At 40.1% G+C, this 17951-nt stretch overlaps 1 protein-coding gene across 3 annotated transcripts in view; it reads right to left on the bottom strand.

The window, feature by feature from the left end:
• PHACTR3 (phosphatase and actin regulator 3) overlaps positions 1 to 17951 on the bottom strand; it is a 114869-nt gene that overhangs the window by 23024 nt on the left and 73894 nt on the right. For 2 of the 3 annotated variants that reach the window (XM_042801168.1, XM_033010440.2), the window contains exons 6-8: positions 16266 to 16530; positions 15030 to 15277; positions 7705 to 7858 (exon numbers count right to left, since the gene is read on the bottom strand). In XM_042801168.1, the coding sequence (XP_042657102.1) occupies positions 7705 to 7858; positions 15030 to 15277; positions 16266 to 16530 (667 nt within the window). The remainder of the gene's footprint in view (positions 1 to 7704; positions 7859 to 15029; positions 15278 to 16265; positions 16531 to 17951) is intronic. The other variant, XM_042801169.1, reaches the window with a different exon arrangement.

Below are 17951 nucleotides of genomic sequence, written 5' to 3'. Positions count from 1 at the left end.
CTTCCCCAAAATAAAAGCCACACTACATATTTAATGGGAGAAGTTAATTCTGTCTGCTTAGGTATTCTGCAGGCAATTCACAGCAACAGTTACAGTGAAACTCATTTATATCTGGTCTGCATATAAATTTGGTTAGGTTTAAAAGGAGGGTGGGGGGTGTGTCCTTATATGCTTTCAAGTGGCAAGTCTGAAATTGAGTACATTAAAACTGAAAAACATGCAGCAAAACCCCTTTCTGGCTAAGATTTTGCTTATACTGGTTCGTAGTCTTTCAGATGCATGCTGTCCATGCTATCTTGCTTCTGTTTCAACTACAGTGAAGTGCGTGCTTGGCTTTAAGTGCATAAAAGATTTTTTCCTGAATGTCATAAACCAAAAAAACTAATCCTAAATAATCTCAGTAATACAGTGACCATTCCCATAAATGATGAGGGCTGCCACCGTGAATGTCTGAATCCCTGCTCAACCCTTGGGTTATCAGTAGTTCAAAACTGCTACAGCATCTTCTGGTCAGGTTTTTGCCATAAAACTGCACAAATGGCTGTGGCAACCAGAGCAGCTTACTTTGGTGTCTATCGATTAAGCTCTGCAAATTAAAGTCAAGTCATTTCTTTCTGTAATTACTTGTGCTGCAGATCCAAACTAGTTTAAGGATTTGAATCATAATCCCATGTAAGGTGAGGCATTGCAGAGCATTACTGGCTTTCTGCAATTTCCATTTTGTTTTATGACTGCTTGTCACTTTACAGGGTGAGGGCCCAGATCTTCAGGCATGTGTAGATGCCTAATTTCTGAGAGAAGATCTGAGCCTGACTGCACACTGCTATTTGTAGGGAGGGCAAAACAACCACACTATTTTCTTCCCTATAATGTTTATTCCTTATTTAATTGCACTTGATTTAACTATTTTCCTTCAAGTTTATTTATGTAATTATGCTCCCCTGTGATACATTACAGCTTTCTGAACCCTGATTTTTTTTTTTTTTATTATTTCTAGTTTCACATGTGCCACTTATGGCAGAAGACCTATTCGAGGAATTGACTTTATGTCCCAGAAAAGGCCCTGGATATTTCTCTGTGTTTACACCTGCTGCTCTGCTCTTCCCTTCCCTGCTGTGCATTGACCTGCTGCCCTTGCCTTCACTGTGCCGTGGAAAACATATTTGATTATGAATTCCCGGGACTGGAGCCAGGGAAGTAGAGCTGAGCGGTGCAAGGAGTTAGTGTCTTTCCAGAAGACAATCTCTCATGAACTGTGCTCTGGACATGTGAAACTTTTCCTTTTCCCTGGGCAGAAGTTACTGCCCTCTGTAATGATACTTCCTCATGATTGCACAAAGTAAATATCCAACATTTTCAACAGGAGGTGCGTGCTGAATCCTTAGCAATACAACCTTGCACTGAGAGCAGCTTTGAGTCATGGGAGTGTTGCTCAAACCAAAAACTAGCGTACAGGACTAAGTCCTCTCTGTTTCAACCCTTTATAAATGAATTAGTGTGTTCAAAAATTCTTGCCAAATGTGCTATGGGCTGGTCTGAGACAGAAAATTGCTCCTTCTGGTTCAGCTGCAGATCATGGCTCTTGCCCAGAGTTGACAGGGTGCTCCATAATTAATTGTGCATGCAGTGTGCTTCATCACTGAAGCAAGCAAGCACCTCTGATTAAAGAGGTTCTGTCCAGAGGGTCCATTATGATCACACACTCAGGACAGTTAGGTTTGTTACTTGCTGTCCAGGAATTCACATTAGTGAAGTTCATTCTATTTTTGTAAGTGTAATACCTGAAAGGCAGCAAAGGCTACCTTTTCGAAAGAGCTCTTAAGAGAAAGGGACAGGGTAGTCAAGGTACGGCATTTACAGATGTACTAGAAGCTCTTCTAATACATGTATTTGAGATGCAGTGCAGCTCCCTTGGGCCTGAAAAGCCCCGTAAACAGGAGGCTAAACTGACTCATTGCTTGGAGACGTTAACAAATCTTGAGATTTGAAGTCTGTCTCGGAGTAACTGTGGCAGCTGACACTAAACCTCAGCTACTTGACTGTAAGGCCAGTGCTGTCACTGGGTACATAACAGGGTTTCCAACTGTGTGTCACAGCCTGACACTGGGGAAGGTCATAGGGAATATTAATGCCTATGGGATCCAGACATCTACCTCCTGGAGGCAGGCTCCAAAAATCTCAGATCTCACTTGCACCTCCCCCATTCTTCCAATCCTTCCCCCTCATCCCCTGAAGTATTTTTCTTTTCTGTAGCTTGAAAAGCTGAGCCCATAATGGAAAAGAACAAAACATGAAAAAAAAAAAAAAAAAATCCCAAATCCTCACACAGCACCAGGTTTAAAAAGCACTCTGACACTGTGCAAGCTGTTAATAAAATATTGCAGCCACATGCAAATCTCCAACAGCAACCCCCCAGCTGGTCCCCACTGCCAGCATCTCATCTTGCTGTCTAGTGCAGAGCAAGGAGAACGGGAGACTCCCTTGGCTTATACACATGCCCGCAGAATTAAATTGTAGCTCTATATATAGCTCCCGTCTCATGTGAGGAGCTGAGGCTTTCACACACACCCACGCTGTGCTTGCTGGGGTTATTTTTAGCATCAGTGACAAGGTTACCTGGATGGTTCCTGCCAAATAAGAATAAAATGCATTAAATTGTACGTAGCTAATTAGCGATGACAGCTGATCTTTTCTTCGTGCCTGCCCCTGCCTTTCTGTCTCTGAAATAAATCTGTGTCAAGTCTTCCCAGCCTTCTGAAATCAGGGCAGTTCCCTGATTTCTACTTCAATAAATGGGAGTTTGAGCACTGTCAGAGCTTCATCAAAAAACCTTCATAATCTCCAGGTGAATTTAGGCTAATTTTTCAACTGGGCTCAGTTCAGTATCTACTTAATTTCTGCATTAGGTCTACTACTAGTCTGTATACACACCCCTACCCCTTTTGGTTGAAATCCAATAAAATATTCCCCCAACGTTCTATGGATCCAGCCCAGTTTCCCACTGAATCTCTTTGTGTGAAGGGCTGATGCCTTTTCAGTGAGAAAAGCTGCACCGAGACATTTCTGTGAGGAAGTGGCGCTGGACATGCTATTCTTGGGAAACAGGGCACAGCTTTTGTTTCGTCAATAGGTAAAATTTTCCTTTATGACTGCCCTGTGTTGAACTGTCACACTTTGTGCTTTTAGGCTGCAAATCTGAAGTGCTCTTTGCTTGATATTGTTCTGTCTCCAGCAGCACTGTGAACTTCACGCTCTGTTACGTGAGGCTGAGGTACAAACCAGGGTTTAATCTGGGTGTGCATTTAGCTACGTCTGCAGTTTCTGAGCAAATCAACTCAAAAATGCCTTTCCAAGAATCTCAGGGCAGCAATGGAACTACGGATTTCCAGATGTGTTGAAGTACTGAATAAAGATACCTCCTTTTCACTTTACATTGCCAATAAACCTTGCCCCAGCATGATCCACCTACCCATGCCAAGATTTTCAATGTGGTAAAGATCAGGTTTAGGTGCTTGAGTTTTGGTTCCGCTCTGTGTCCACAAAGCCATCATTCTTCCTGTCTGACTCCTTTGATGTCCCCATTTCTCTACCTGAATTCTTGTCTCTGTAATCCTTTAAGTGTCACTTAACACATCACGTCTACTTATGCAAATATCCAAGGAGGTGTAACAGAACATGAAGTGAAAACTGAAAATACAATCTTTTCCAGGAATTCATGTTTTCATTGAAACATTAAGTAATAATGGAGTGTCTTTAACCGTGGTTATACAAGGCGTACTTGGGAAGTACCAGCCACCCAGGCAGTTCAAACATAACTTTCTAAACAGTCAGATATCAAATTTAATTAAGCAACCTTTTCCTGCGTCACTTTTCAGTCTAGCAACTCTTTTACTCCCCCAGGTTTCAGCTTAAAGCCCTTCTAGGACAAAGTGAATCTGTAAGGCAGAAAGCAGTTATTGCAAATAATCGTACTTGCAAATGTATTTTCTGCCTCTTGACACAAAGAGCTCTCAATTCACTGAATTCCACTGAGGGCTTATTATCTTCACTCCGAACACATAATAATGGGAACCAAGACCTGTTGGGAGCCCTGTTGCCTAATGCACAGTCAGATATTGCAAGTGCACACCATGGCCTGGGGCACTGGGTATGCATGAATTAATAAGAGAAACACTACTGGAAAGGGAAATCTGGGGAAAATGGAGTAGTGCCATTGAAGATGGAGGAGGAGGGAGAAATGCATGTTTCCACGGCAACAAGTGGTAGACTAAATTGGCTGGGAGCACGAAATATGGGAAATGCACTTTTCAAAAGCAGCAGTGCACATAAATGAATACTTCAATCTGTACTCATGCTGCTGTCAATCAATAATAAATCTGAAGTCAGTGGACTTCCACTGCTGTAAAAGTAGAATCTGGCCCAAAAAGATATAACAGAATTCCTCAATCTCTCTTTTGAGATCAAATGAGTGGGAAAGTGAAGAAAAATAGGGATTTTAGCTTTGACTGCATTAACACTCATCAGCATGATATTCTCAGCAGGTTCACATCTACTGTTGGAATGTATTACAACCAGAAGCATTTTAAAAATACAGCAGTTTTGAGAATGTTATTCTTTTGTCTCCCCATTTTTGAAGTTACATAGACGCTATTATTTGGTATATTTTGTGCATTATATACATCAGCACAGCTTTTCCTCTGGAGTACAGAGCTGGGCTGTGGTAACTGAGACTGAGGCAATTTGCTAGACAGCTATAGACTTTCAAATCCCTACAAATGTGCTGAAAAAGAGTGATCTTGAAAACAACTGCCTGTTTACTTGCCATTCTTATGCAGACAGCCATCAAATAACTACTTACTAATCTGCCCATATGTTTTTCTTTTGTGATAAAGTACAGGTCTATGGCCTGATGATAGATGTGGATTCATAAATGAGCAGTCAAGTCCCATTGCTGTTATTAAAGTGTTACTAGTGCAGCAGCAGTAACATGCTCTTATCTGCATAGGCAGTGGCAAAGTCATACAGAGAACAGACATTTCTGTTGGATCCCATATCCTGCTCAGTACTTCAAGTATGAAGTCTTAGCAGTACATTCCTTAGCTATAACCTTCCAAGTTGTCACAAAGAAACCATGCTGCAAAACTACCAGTAAAATTAATGTTTTTAAAGACCTCAAAATCTCATCCATAAATTTTACTCTCCCTGGTGTGGTTACATTTCCACACTACTGCCAGGGTGTGCTCTGAGTGGGGACTCTGCGGCAGTCTGGGTTTTGTGGGGTGAGACCTAGTCAGTCCTAGTCAGAAACTCTAGAGGGATATCTCTAGGGATTTGTCTCTTTGGCCTTTACCAGTACTCATTTTTACTTTGAGGTGGGTTGTGGTTTTTTTGGACATATACATTCTTTTCCTGGTGTAAATATTTTCCTGCATGCATCCACCACCTGAGCTTGTTTGCACGGTCATGTTCTATTCTGGTGAATGAGTTAAGAGCTGAGCTGAGCTCTGCCAGTGCACATATGTGCTGGAAGTTGTGTGGGAGATTGCTTCCAATCTGTTTTGCCATTCCTGGCTATTCCATCAATCTCTGCACCGTCTGTTCCCCGAGATGAGCTGAATCTTCCATGTTCCAGGAAGAAGGAGCTAAATGAAAGCCTGTCTTCCAGCATTTGGAACAAAGGTGGCTTTTAGCCATCCTCTAGAATTACCAATGAGACTAATGGCCTGTACCACAGATTGCTCCATAAGACTGCAGCAGACAGTATGGAGGCTTCCTGCACTGTATTTACCTATAGGCACTACATTTCCTAACTGCTAGTAATGACCAGCCCTTTTCTTCACCAGCAGAGCAGTTTTCCTTTTTAAGTCCTTGTACTGACACTTGACTTTAGGTCTGCCTCCTTTAAATTAATTATTTAGGCTCAATATTAAGCAAGCTAAATGGTAAATGGAAAGAAAGATATAAAGCCTGTAGTTATACCACCCGAAGCTGCAATTCCATTAGAACTTTCACTCTAAGAGAAGTCAGGCTACATTGAAAAGAGATGTGACCTTTTAGGCACTTCAGCAATATGAGGTGTGGCTGGATATGAGACAGTCTTCTCACTCAGGGAATACTCTTTGATGGCTGAACTTAGTTTTAGGGATGCAGTGGGGAGGAAACCACCTAAGATTAGGCTCCTGACCTATGAAGACACTTTATGAGCAATTGACTGGCCAAAATACTGGAATTAACAATATTGGAGTGCAGCTTGAAGTACTTCCCGGAAATGAATACACAAGGCTTGCAAGGTCAAGATGATCAAGGCCATGGTCAAAGTTCATGACACCTTCCTGCCTAAAACGATGGCTATTAGTATGGCATATCTATGGCTTTCTCTGCCTGTAACTCTTGGAATTTAATGTAAATTATAATATGATATTATCTACTTCTATGGGATGCACATGTTTATTTGTGACAAGGACTGTCTGCTCTGTCTTGTGCAGTTACTGGCACAATGCACTGTTCTCCTTTGGGTGTAAAGTGCTACCATGCTACAAAGAATAAACAGAAATCACTGAAACTGGAGGAAAGTGATTACTCCATCTTCAACGTTGCAGGGGCGTAGTGAAGTGCACCCAAAATCTCATCTGTGTTCACTCAGCTTATTTCTTAGCTGAGGGCAAGCGTGGTGATGGCAGTGATGTTTTCCTCCATAACCTCTGGTCCATTAGGACTTTTGCTCCAATCCATATGCGTGCTTCTCATTCCCTGTCCCCTGAGGTAAAGTTTAATCAAATGCACACACATGAATGAGCTAGTCTAAATATCAATAAATGTTTCTTTCAGGAGAGGCTTGAGATATTCAATATTTAATAAGCCTTGAAAATGAACTTCCATTCATGTTTCTCGATTTGATTCCAAGCATTTTGGTTACAAGCAGTGTTCACTGTCCCAGTGTGGGCAGGCACAGCAGATTATTTAACAATCCACTTTGTCTCATCTAAAATATTCATGTTTGCAGATATCCAAATGTAGCTCTTAAAAAAACACACACAAAAACCAAATGGTGCAGTCTGAACCTCACAGTTACCATAAATCTTTGCTTTAGGCTACATGCCACAGTAATGCTGTTTCTCTCATAGCTTTACCCTGTTGCCCTGGTTACTGATCAAAACCAGACCATCCCTGCTGTCCCTGCAGCTGGGCTTACACAAACACTTTACCCATGCTAGGGCAACGCTGCTGAAGCTGCTTCTTCCTTAAAGCAAAAATATAGCCACCTATGCATACAGCAGCTTTCCCTTGTTCAAGTAAATATGGAGCCATAACAATTGCCTTTATCCTCAAATTCAGCTAGTGTTGACAAAGCAAAATCAGGTTAATAAATAAGTATATTATTATTTTTGTTAAAGCACTAGCCTTTCTGGAGGACCTCAAAATCTTGATTATGTCAGTGGGCCTCCAGGTAGATATGGCAGAATTTTGTCTCCCACATTCACTTCTATCTTGTTTTCTATTGAAATCAAGGGAATCCTGACTGAAGAGGGAGTTAAGATTTTTTTCTCATGTGGCAGATTGACAGCTGAAAATGTGCTGTATTAGTTTGTGTATGATTCACTGCAGGAAATGGACTTGGGGGTGGGTGACAGTGTCTTGTCTGACAGTACTCAGAGGATGCTCCACTGTAAAGGGAAGTTCTTCCCTGTTCTTAGATAGACTTACTTTGAGAGTTTCATTTCAATTTGCTGCCGGATTTCCTGTCTTTCCTCATCTGTCCTCCTTGGGAAAATATTCCTGTCTTCCAGCTCCTGCTTACTTGGTCTGTTCCGTAATTTTACTGCCAGCAGTTCTTTCTTGCATTTTCTTGGCAAAGTACCTGGGACACGCATTGAAAAGAAAGTTATTAGAAAGACAGGTCCTGGAGATGAAACACGAGTATATGAAGAGCAGGAAACCTACACAGTGACAGTGATCTGTATGTTAGTGGGCAATGAGCAATTGTACACATTAATATAAGTAAGTAGCACTACAGTTGTGCAGGGCTCAGACACAAAACTGCTTACAAATGCGGAAGGATCATATTCCTCTGTTACCTTTGCTATCCATTATAAGCAAGCAGTGCTCTCAGGTGAAAATTTGCAGCTGAGACACGACTGACGTCACTAGTTTAGAAGTAAAAGGCTGTGCACCTTGCCACAGGCCTCTGAGCATCCCTATATCCCAGAGCAATCCCTATTTCCTGAACCATTTAGTCCTCTGCAGATGGACTGGATCGCTCAGTGGCAGGAGTGGCCGGGACATGTAAACCTTCCTCTTTGGGTCACCAAGTATAACAGGAATAGATGGTAACTGAAATAATTGAAGTTGTTGCTTGGCATGTGTGTATATATATGCGTGCGTGCACACACATATGTATAGAAAAAAAAATATAAAATGGTATTCTAGTTTTCTGGCACTAGAAATTAGAAAATCAGAATTGTGATCAGACACCGTGTGTGACTAACGCTCTATGTAAGCCATTATGTGTGACTATATCCTGTCCAGTGTGACAGTGTCATAATAGAATTTAATTTAGCAATCAATACTATACTGTTTGACATTAGGCCTTTCCTTATGAAGAGAGCAGGGGCAAATATACCAAGGAATGAAAGAAAAAGGCTAGGTTTTATGATGATTTGCAAAATGTTGGCAACTTAATTGGGCATTCAGGCAGTAAGAGACAGAAACGCTTACTGTGATTTCATGACTTCTTGTGCTTATTGTAAAAATATGATTACGAATGTTTTCCATCAAACCAGACAACCTTAAAACTTTGCCTTTACAAAAGAATAGTTCATAGGAGAACATGCAGCAACTGTTTTGAGTAGGAGTCTACTGCTCTTCAGTGTGCTAGTTGTTGAGTCCTTGATGCTGCCCCTCTGATGATATTAGAAACATCTTTTCCCCATTACTAGAGGGAGCTGTGTTTGAGCTTAAGTGTTTCTGTATCTCTGGTGCAGCCCTTTAGACTTCAGCATGCTAAACAAATGAAAATTGGACTCCTGAGCTTATAAAACCATTTTCCCATGTTTGGAAAGGTACGCAATAAAATGGCTGTAAAGTAGAAATCCATCTTTATTTTCAAATGCAGACTGAAAGTCTGAGGTGATACCCATATTTGATGAGGGGTAGCTTGCTTATGATGGGGGGAAAAGAAGAGGGAAGTGCTAATAAATCTAGTGAGCTGCTGAATCATACTGGTAGCACAGCAGTCTTCCAGCAATCATGTCACACATAGGTTGTAAACAAGTAAATTTACACCAGATCCGTGCACACCTCTGCTGTGCTGCACTGGCTTTTCTGGTGTCGTGTCCAGGGCTTCAGCAGAGTCTGAAAATTATTGCAGAGTAGCACCAGTCAGATGGGGTTTAGAGTATTGTCAGAGTATGCAGAAACTACAGTTAGATCTTTGTATTTGCTTCACCTTGGGAGCGTGGTGTGTAATAGGTTATTTTGTTTTGATTCCTTTTTACTTTAAAGGTGCGGGGTTTTTGTTTTTTTGTTTTTGTTTTTTTTTTTAATTTAATGCTTCACCTTTTCTAGAAAAGGTCACCTCATTTTTAAAGAAAATGACATTTAATTGATATTTTTGTTTGGCATTTGAGATAGGATTAAAGTCTATTTTTAAAGGATGCTCTGGAGGTTGGCAAGATTCTAAATCCTAAATAGATTATCATTCCCAAATATTGGGGTTTTACATGCTAGGGATCTGTGGACCTACATCATCATCATTATTATTATTATTATCATCATCATCATTATTGATCTCAAATTTCTCTATGCAGAGGGGAAGAGTCTATATCACATCCACACATACATGTTGGAAAGACTGGGGCAGAAAGTAGTTACGGTTTCCCTGTGTAAGCAGGAACAAGTCTCTTGATAGTTGCAGTGGTCTAAAATTAAACTTTTTTGAAACCATAATCAGCTCAAAACCCCGTTTAGAGTCTAAAAGCTGTGCCCTTGTTTAGCACCTTCTTCCTGATTCTTTCAAAGTCTGTTGCAAACATTAATTAAATTAAACCACCCAGCCCTCTGTGAAGTAGTAGGTATACATTTAACAGATGGGTAAAGAAGTTAAATGATTTGGCTGATGCCACACAGAGCCTTCTGCTAACTGAATATATGACTCCATCAGAAACATTTGGCTCACAAAACCACAGATTTGGGACTCTGACAGTTTTTCAAGACTCCACCACACTGGGTGTGGGTGCAGAGTGGGCGTTTGCAGCACTGAATCCGTACAGCACAGGAACCAACAGAATTCCTTCTGGAAACAATCCGAAACACATTTGGGGCTAGCAAATTCACGGGTATCCCTGAACATGTTCTCATTTTCACCTGCAGATTTTAAACAGGTGGTAAGAGGAATCTGATCATGTCAGGAGATTGCTGCAGAGAGACTGCACATGCACATTAAACCCAATGTCTCCAGAATATGATAGACGTCCCACCCATGTGCTGGCCATCTGCGTAGTGCATTTGCATGCAGTTCAGTGCATCCTGGGTGCACTGAAAGCAATATATGTATACACTATACAGCATATGCATATGTCTCTGTCCAGAACTGCTTAGGAGGAAATAAGGGAGCTCTACATATGTAGTAAACACTGGGGGTTTTTGGAGATACACCCTAAGTCATTATTCTTCCATTCATCAGTGACAACTAAGATATGAGCAGGTAGGACTATCCCTCTTCCCTTCAGGCTGTTGTAAAACTACTTGCCACACCATACTATACCTGATCTTTGAATTGTGGGAAGGCAAGGGCTTGAATCACAGTGATTATTTGCTCAGATGATGTCAGGGCTCATTTTCTGCTGTCCCTTATCTCATTGAAGGCCAGCTGAAACCGATGCTCTGCAGTTAAAAGAATGGACCTTTTTGCAAGAAGTCAGGTTTTGAAGCTGATGTGGAGACATTGGCTTAAGCTAGCTCAGTCTATGCCCTAGAGGCTTGTATTTCAAAGTGAGACAGAACAATGCAATATTTTGCTTGAAACAAACTAAAATGAAGCTGCTCTTCAGGGCCTTGGCTGCTCCTAGGCTGCTCTGCTGCACACTTAGAAAGGGTCTACTACTTTGTGAAATTAAAAACACAAATCATATCTGAAAAATCAACTTTAACCCAAATCCTGCTGTTGTATTAGAGTGGAGAGCATATAACCTACTCAAGATAAGCTGTGCTCACTTCATCCAGATGTCTGGATTTCTAAAAGGCTTATGCTATAGCCACTCCCATGGTCCATATGCACTGGGTACTGATTAATCTTTAGGGTATTTCACCAAATAAAAATGCAAGGGATCTGGATTAAGCTCATCTGCTAGTCTAAGGAGTCATTTGCCTTGCCTGGCCAATTGGGTTAAGTCCTGAAAAATAATACCTGCCCTAGAAAGTGAAAAGAGGGAGATGATGTTACACCCTTCAGGAAGACATGCGGGGAAAATCTGTTTTCATCTTGATCAGCACACTGATGGCCAGTTCTGTTATTCCACCTGCTGCAGAAACACATATCTGATGTTTCAGAATTAAAAAACAAATAAAAAGCAGAGAACAGACAGGAAATGAACCCCAAAACTAGTTTTGCCCACATCCATTTTCAGCACCCTGAGGCAAATTCCTTCCTGATCATTATCTCAGTTGAAAGTAAGCTCTTATTTAAGTATTTTCTTTCTAAGGGTTATTTTTCCTGGTCAATAAGGCATGTTCAATGCTGGTCTGCCCCATGACCAAGCTATCTCAGTCAGGATCTTGGCTGTGGCTTGTTTCATGATTTATGGCAGCTCAGTTAGGTCAACAATAATTCACACCCCTTTCATGCTTGGTCTGCAGGTTCCTGACAAAAGTCCCTGCTTTAATTCAGTTGAATCATGACATTTCTCTTCCTGTATGTTTAGTGTTCTTTCTGTCAGGCAAAAGGCAAATCTTAATACTGCATGCTGATGGAAAGACCTTGCTTGCACTAGTTATCAGTTGTGGGCTACATGCTAATTAGATTATTTTTTAAGCTCATGCACAAGAGTACCGTCTTACCTTGTGTTTTTAGAGGTTTCAGAGAAAGATTTATTGAGTAGATCGCTAATGGAAGGCCAAGGTACAATTCCTCACTTTTTCCAGAGTTATCTGTGACCTGTACCCATGGGGCTGTTGCACTGAGGCAGTGTTGTGAATCGCAGTGGCACTGGCAGAGTTGGTGACGTACTAAGGCAGTATTCTAATTGTAAAGCAGCTTTGGATTAATGGATAGTTTTACCTTTTGATTTGTAAACCAGCCCAGATTTTTAAAACTAGAAAGAATGTGGAGCTTTTCAGGGAATTATTCTGGTGCTATCCCTGTCACTACTGCATCTCTCCTTCCTCTCTGAAATGCAAGCGGGTGCATTTGAATGAATGCTGGCACAAGCAGTGCCACCCAGTGTCAAGACCAGAAATGTCTCGCTTATGTCCCAGCTTGTGCTGTGTAACTGGACAGTGGTCGCATCCCCAAAGCTGTTGTCTCCTCAAGGGCTAAGGTCATACCTCTCCACACCAGGACTTCTGTGGTTTAAGCAGCTGTGTTGCCCAGCTTGCCCAGTACCCATCCATGGCAGCCTCCTTAGACATTAAACAGCTGAAATTTTGCATGGCTTGTGTTTTGCCCCTAAAATGTGCCTGAATTTAAACACCAGCAGAACAAGCACCAGGCTTGTACAAGAAATTAGGTCTTTTGTAAATGCACATTTACAACCTGCAAGGACAAGGCAGTCCACAATAATCTTCATCCATTTTAAATAAAATGATCTTATGCATAAAGTTCAAGTCTTATGATGACTTGTGTAAGTTTTAGGGGTGTGTGTAACAGACTTCTTGGTGTAGAGACTGAAGTTTAGTTGTGAAAAGACTTGAATGCCAAAGAGTGAGATAAATTAATTACAAGGAAGAAAGCTGTGTAGCTACAAACAAAGAAATGAGAGAAAATTTTTCCTAAAAATTATTTTTGTTGATATTGGAAAGTGTTTTGCATGGAAAACCTGGTTGCATTCATATCTGGGGCCTCTTTATCAAATGATAAATAATCTTTCTTTGCTCTGTTTGCCCTCAGTGTACATATGCAGGTAAATACTAATCTGTATATAACCACGACACTACCTAATTTCATAAAAAAACCTTTGAATTTTCAGCCGTTCAGGTAAGACATCTAACTGGCTGGCTATACATGCACTTCTATTACTAGGACACCATCACGAGAATTGGGGAAGCAAATCTAGATGTAGTTCTGGCCCTTGACATTTTAAATTTGGGCTGTTAATCTTATTGACTAAAACATTCAAGAATGTATCAGCCCCACCTCATTATATTTACCATATAGTCCTATAAGCTTTTCCATCCAGCTTTCACATCTTTGTAGTACTCACATATTATTCGAAAACTTATTTAATAATTTTTCTACTATCAGATATTATTTTTCTAAATTTCTAGTAGGTATGCCCTACCCAGTCATAATACATGACCAGTCATGCTCAGTACATAAGCCATTGTATGAAGTAAGATTTATAGATTTATACATTCACATAATATTTTCTTAAATCAAATTATATTAAGGGATAAAAGTTTTCTGTTCAGTCTTTTATTTCACGTTGTGTAGCCAATATTTCAAATGGCAGATTTCAGTGTCTTCTGTGCTGAGCAGCAGTGTTGTTGCAGCTACAATAAAGCCCAAATATCTCTGAAAGAGGTCTGTTTTTCTCACCATCTCAGTTTTCCCAATATTGCCCTATAAAACTTGCTGTGTTTAAACAATTCTTAAGCCATCACAAATACAACAACACTGTTGTTCAACTGTAGTAAGCATAACATTTTCGGAACCCTAATGTTATTGTGGAAAGCCAAGAGCTGCTTCTGGATATCACTGAATTGTGTACAATAACCAATGTCTTTCTATCATCGTAACTTCCATCTTCACAGACAGTGAATAATTATTTGTTAAATATATAGAGTTAAATAGATACATATTTTTTGCCTGGCTGCCTCTAGCTCTTAAAATTTATACCAAAGGAGACCACTTTTATACAACACATCAAAAAAAAAAATAGATAGAACTTAAAAGGTGATTTATATTTTTTAAGTCATCCTTAAATGAATTATGCAAAGGATTCTCTTTTATTTTGCCTTATCTCAGTAGTCTATTCTGTTACTAGGTGTCTTAAGATACAGGAGCAGAACTCATGTGCTATCTGCTCGCTCATACTTTCTAATAGGCACCTTTTAAAATTCATCCTTCATCTGTTATAACAATTATTTTTTGATGAATTTTTCTCTGCCTGCCTTCTTTTAATGCATTGATGAAGAGATTGAAGGATTCAGCTCAGACTGAACCTTTGTCTTGCTGACATGGAAAACATTAAAAGCTTGAATGAAAAATAGATTTTCTAATGAGAGCTGATTATTTTGCCAAAGCTCACTCAAATAATTGCTCAGTATTATACAGTGCTTCCCCATATGTTTCAAGAAAAGGGTAAAATGGACCAAATGGAAAGCAACTTTCTTCTTAAAGGTATATTATGTGGATGTTTGTCCTTCCTAGATCCATTGGTCTTTTCCACTTTTCACTGTACCATCACTGCACTGGAATAATAGTCCCAAAATGGGATGCTTCCAAAACATCCACAGCATTGGCACCGGGTACACAGAAAGCTTTGCCTACACACAGTGAGATGTGTTTGCAAGTGCTGCCATTCATATATACTAGTACAAAGGGTACATAAATAACTGAAGAGGTAAAGCATACTGATACATTGACATCAACGTAACTCTAAAAGGCATCTTAGTGTGCAGTAACTACCAAGACAAACATGATCACAATCACTGTGACTCAAATTTAACATCAGCATTTCACCAGGATTCCTTGAAAAAGTTGATGTGACAATAGAGGAGTTTATGCTGCTCAATATTTTCTGTTGCATGCTGCCTCATTTAGAGTGTTCCATCAGGCTACAGTAGTATATTTTATAAGAAGTGACTTTCCTTACCAGAAATAATGGAGTCATTCAAAACTTCCTCATCCTGATAAAAAACAGAGTCTTCCTTGAGCTCTGAGTTCATGATCATGTTTTCTTTGTTCTCATCTGACTCTTTAACTGAGTTCCGCTTATTTTCTGAATCACTGCTGTAACTCAGCGAGTTCTCCTTTTCTTTGTTGCGCTCAATGCTAGATGTTCTGGATGGACGGACATCCACTCTTTTTTTTGGAGAGCCTTTGCTTTCTCTTCCATGGAAGCTGTGGGTGAAAGGTGCACAGCCCAGTTTTTACAAAAGACTGTTTTATTGCCACAGTTGGAACTTATCGTTATATGAGAATGAGCAGAATGTCTTATAGCTCGTAAAGGCCAGGACAGAGTTCAACATGGGACAACATGGGATGACATTCTCAGGACTGTGTTGAGAATGGCTAACGTGGATCTACTTTCCTATCTCTGTCCTAAAAATAAGGTCTGGAAGGGTGGTGACTAATGTTTTTCTTTGATATGTAGCCACATTCTATACTGTACTGATTAAAAAAAAAAAAAAACACACAGCATATCCTTCTAATGTAAAACATATATGGCGTGAAGTATTACCATTCTGATATTTTATGATCATGACAAAGGTTTAACAGTGCCTGGAAATAATATCATATGAATCTATTCCCCATGACAACAGCTGTTATGGAATTGAGAAATGTTACCAACTTAACTCCAAAGCTCTATGGTGGAAAAGGTTATCTCTGTCCTTCTCTAATACACAAGAGAGCTTATAATGAAAAACAGACAAAGTACCCAATGCACTATCACACAAGCATTTGTATTAAAAATGGATACTGTATATGCTCATGTATAAGCTAAGAGACATATACTGAAATAGCAGCATTTCTCATATGTAGAGTACTGATATTTATAGCAGGGTATGCCTTAGCTACTCTAACCTGGTATCTTGTGGGAAGATTTTCTTTTGCAATAGGTAAAGATTATCAAATTATTTCACCTGTTTGAAAACCTACCTCAGTGTCATAGTAGCCTCCTTATAGAGGAAGAACATACTTTGAAGTAACTGCCAAATTAAGAACTTTAACTGGGGATGGATGTTTAAAGTATTGACATCAAGAAAAAGGCAAACCCAAGCTGTAGGAGTAAATAAAATGCTAGTAATGGGGTAGGAACATTTACCAAAAAATTATTCAGTGGAGTGACTCTCCTCATGCACCCCTATAGCCAAGAGGCTGTAGGTACCTGTCCTGCCGGTGTTTGGTGGCCAGAGCCCTGTGGAGTTCTTCGATGACTCTGCTGGGAGGTAAAGGCAGGTGGACGGCAGCCAGGTGGGGGGAACCGGTTGGCGTTGTTACCTGTCCTCTGACATGGGGATCTGAACTTTTCTGGCCAGAGGGATGGAAGAGAGCAGCTTGTCCTGAGATTTGGGAGGAACCAACAACAACGTAATTCTTCAGAATGGTGGAAGGAGGAGATTTCATGGCTGGGTCATCTATTTCACTTCCTGCTGTCAAAACACAAAGGGATGAGATGTTGTGTAATGCTTCTTATTTTTTTTGCACACAAAGTCTGCATGAGGTAACTGGTTAAAATGAGTAACTATCTGAATTCAAAAGGCTCATACTGCACAGATCTAGATCTCTGATCTAGCAAAATAGATGCCTTGGCCATTTCCCCTCTTTCCCACAGTATCAGATTCTCCTTTTTCCCAGCCCATCAGTGCATTCTTGACTGCCAGTACTGTTCTTCGTAACCACCAATGGCTTGTACTGTGGTGGCTTTCCAATCTAGCACTTTCTCTGCTGGACTCTGGCAGACCGTATTAAAATTTATGCACTGTGTTGTCAGTCAGGACAAAATGTACCAGTGTCTATTATCTGCTCCTCTGTGATTGCTGCACAGCTTAGACCTCTGTCTTTCATATGCCAGTTGAGGAAATGCCAAAATCATTATAATATGAGGATAATGTTCACATAACAAAACTTGCCAAATTAAATCCAATTGAAAGATGTGGTAATGAGCACTAAGAAGAAAAAAGAAGGGTGTGGCAATCTAATATTTTTTTTTTTTACCCCCAGATTCAGATACTTTTTATGCAATGTAACCATTTAGTTGGAAATTAGACTTTGAGAGACACATTTCTCTAGCACCTGAGTCTAAACCACAGTGGGTATTTCCTTGGTTGTAAATTTGGTAGTTTCACACTTTTAAGGTAACTGAACATCTGGCCCAAAAAAAGATGCTGATTAGTCTTTCTGTTCTGCAGTTCTCTTCCCCTTTCCCCTTTTCCCTTTCCCTTATATCTTCATCCCAAGCCTCTGGCATATGGCGTTGCTTACACCACTAGCTCAGTCTGGGTGTAAAAAGGCAATGAGAGTTCATCGCACTAAAGAATATTTCTTTTCTCCTGTTGCCACCTAGTGTTTTAAACAGGAATTTAAACTGACATAGCTTGTACAGCTTTTGTACAAACTTGTTTTCACAGATTTTTACTTTTTTCACTTTTTTTTTTTTAGATAAATCCTTCAGTTCATTGCAGAGAAAAACTTCTGCTCAGGCCAGGATTATCCTGAAATACCCATGTGAAAAAGACTTGTTTCCTATTAGCAGGGTAACTTACTAGAAAACTGGAGAGCATAAAAGTAGGTTTGAATATTAACTTCAATTATTAAATATTTCCTCTCACACCCAGTATCCTGCATAATGGTTACCAACTACATGCCTTTTCTTAAATTCTTTGCTGGAAATCTGGTACAGATTCATAAGGGCAGTGCTGCAAACAGAGCTGGGCATCTGGAGGTTGGGGGTAGATATACTGAGGAAACCAGCAAAAGCACAAGTAGGAACAAGAGTTCCCATAGCCATAACCAAAATCAAATATCAAAAATTTGAGAGTGACAACACTAAGCCTGGTCTCTCTTTCAGATT

The sequence above is a fragment of the Tyto alba genome, unplaced genomic scaffold (assembly GCF_018691265.1).
Source record: "Tyto alba isolate M040663 unplaced genomic scaffold, T.alba_DEE_v4.0 Super-Scaffold_33, whole genome shotgun sequence".
Classification (NCBI taxonomy): domain Eukaryota; kingdom Metazoa; phylum Chordata; class Aves; order Strigiformes; family Tytonidae; genus Tyto; species Tyto alba.
This window is presented reverse-complemented; position numbering and strand designations above follow the sequence as displayed.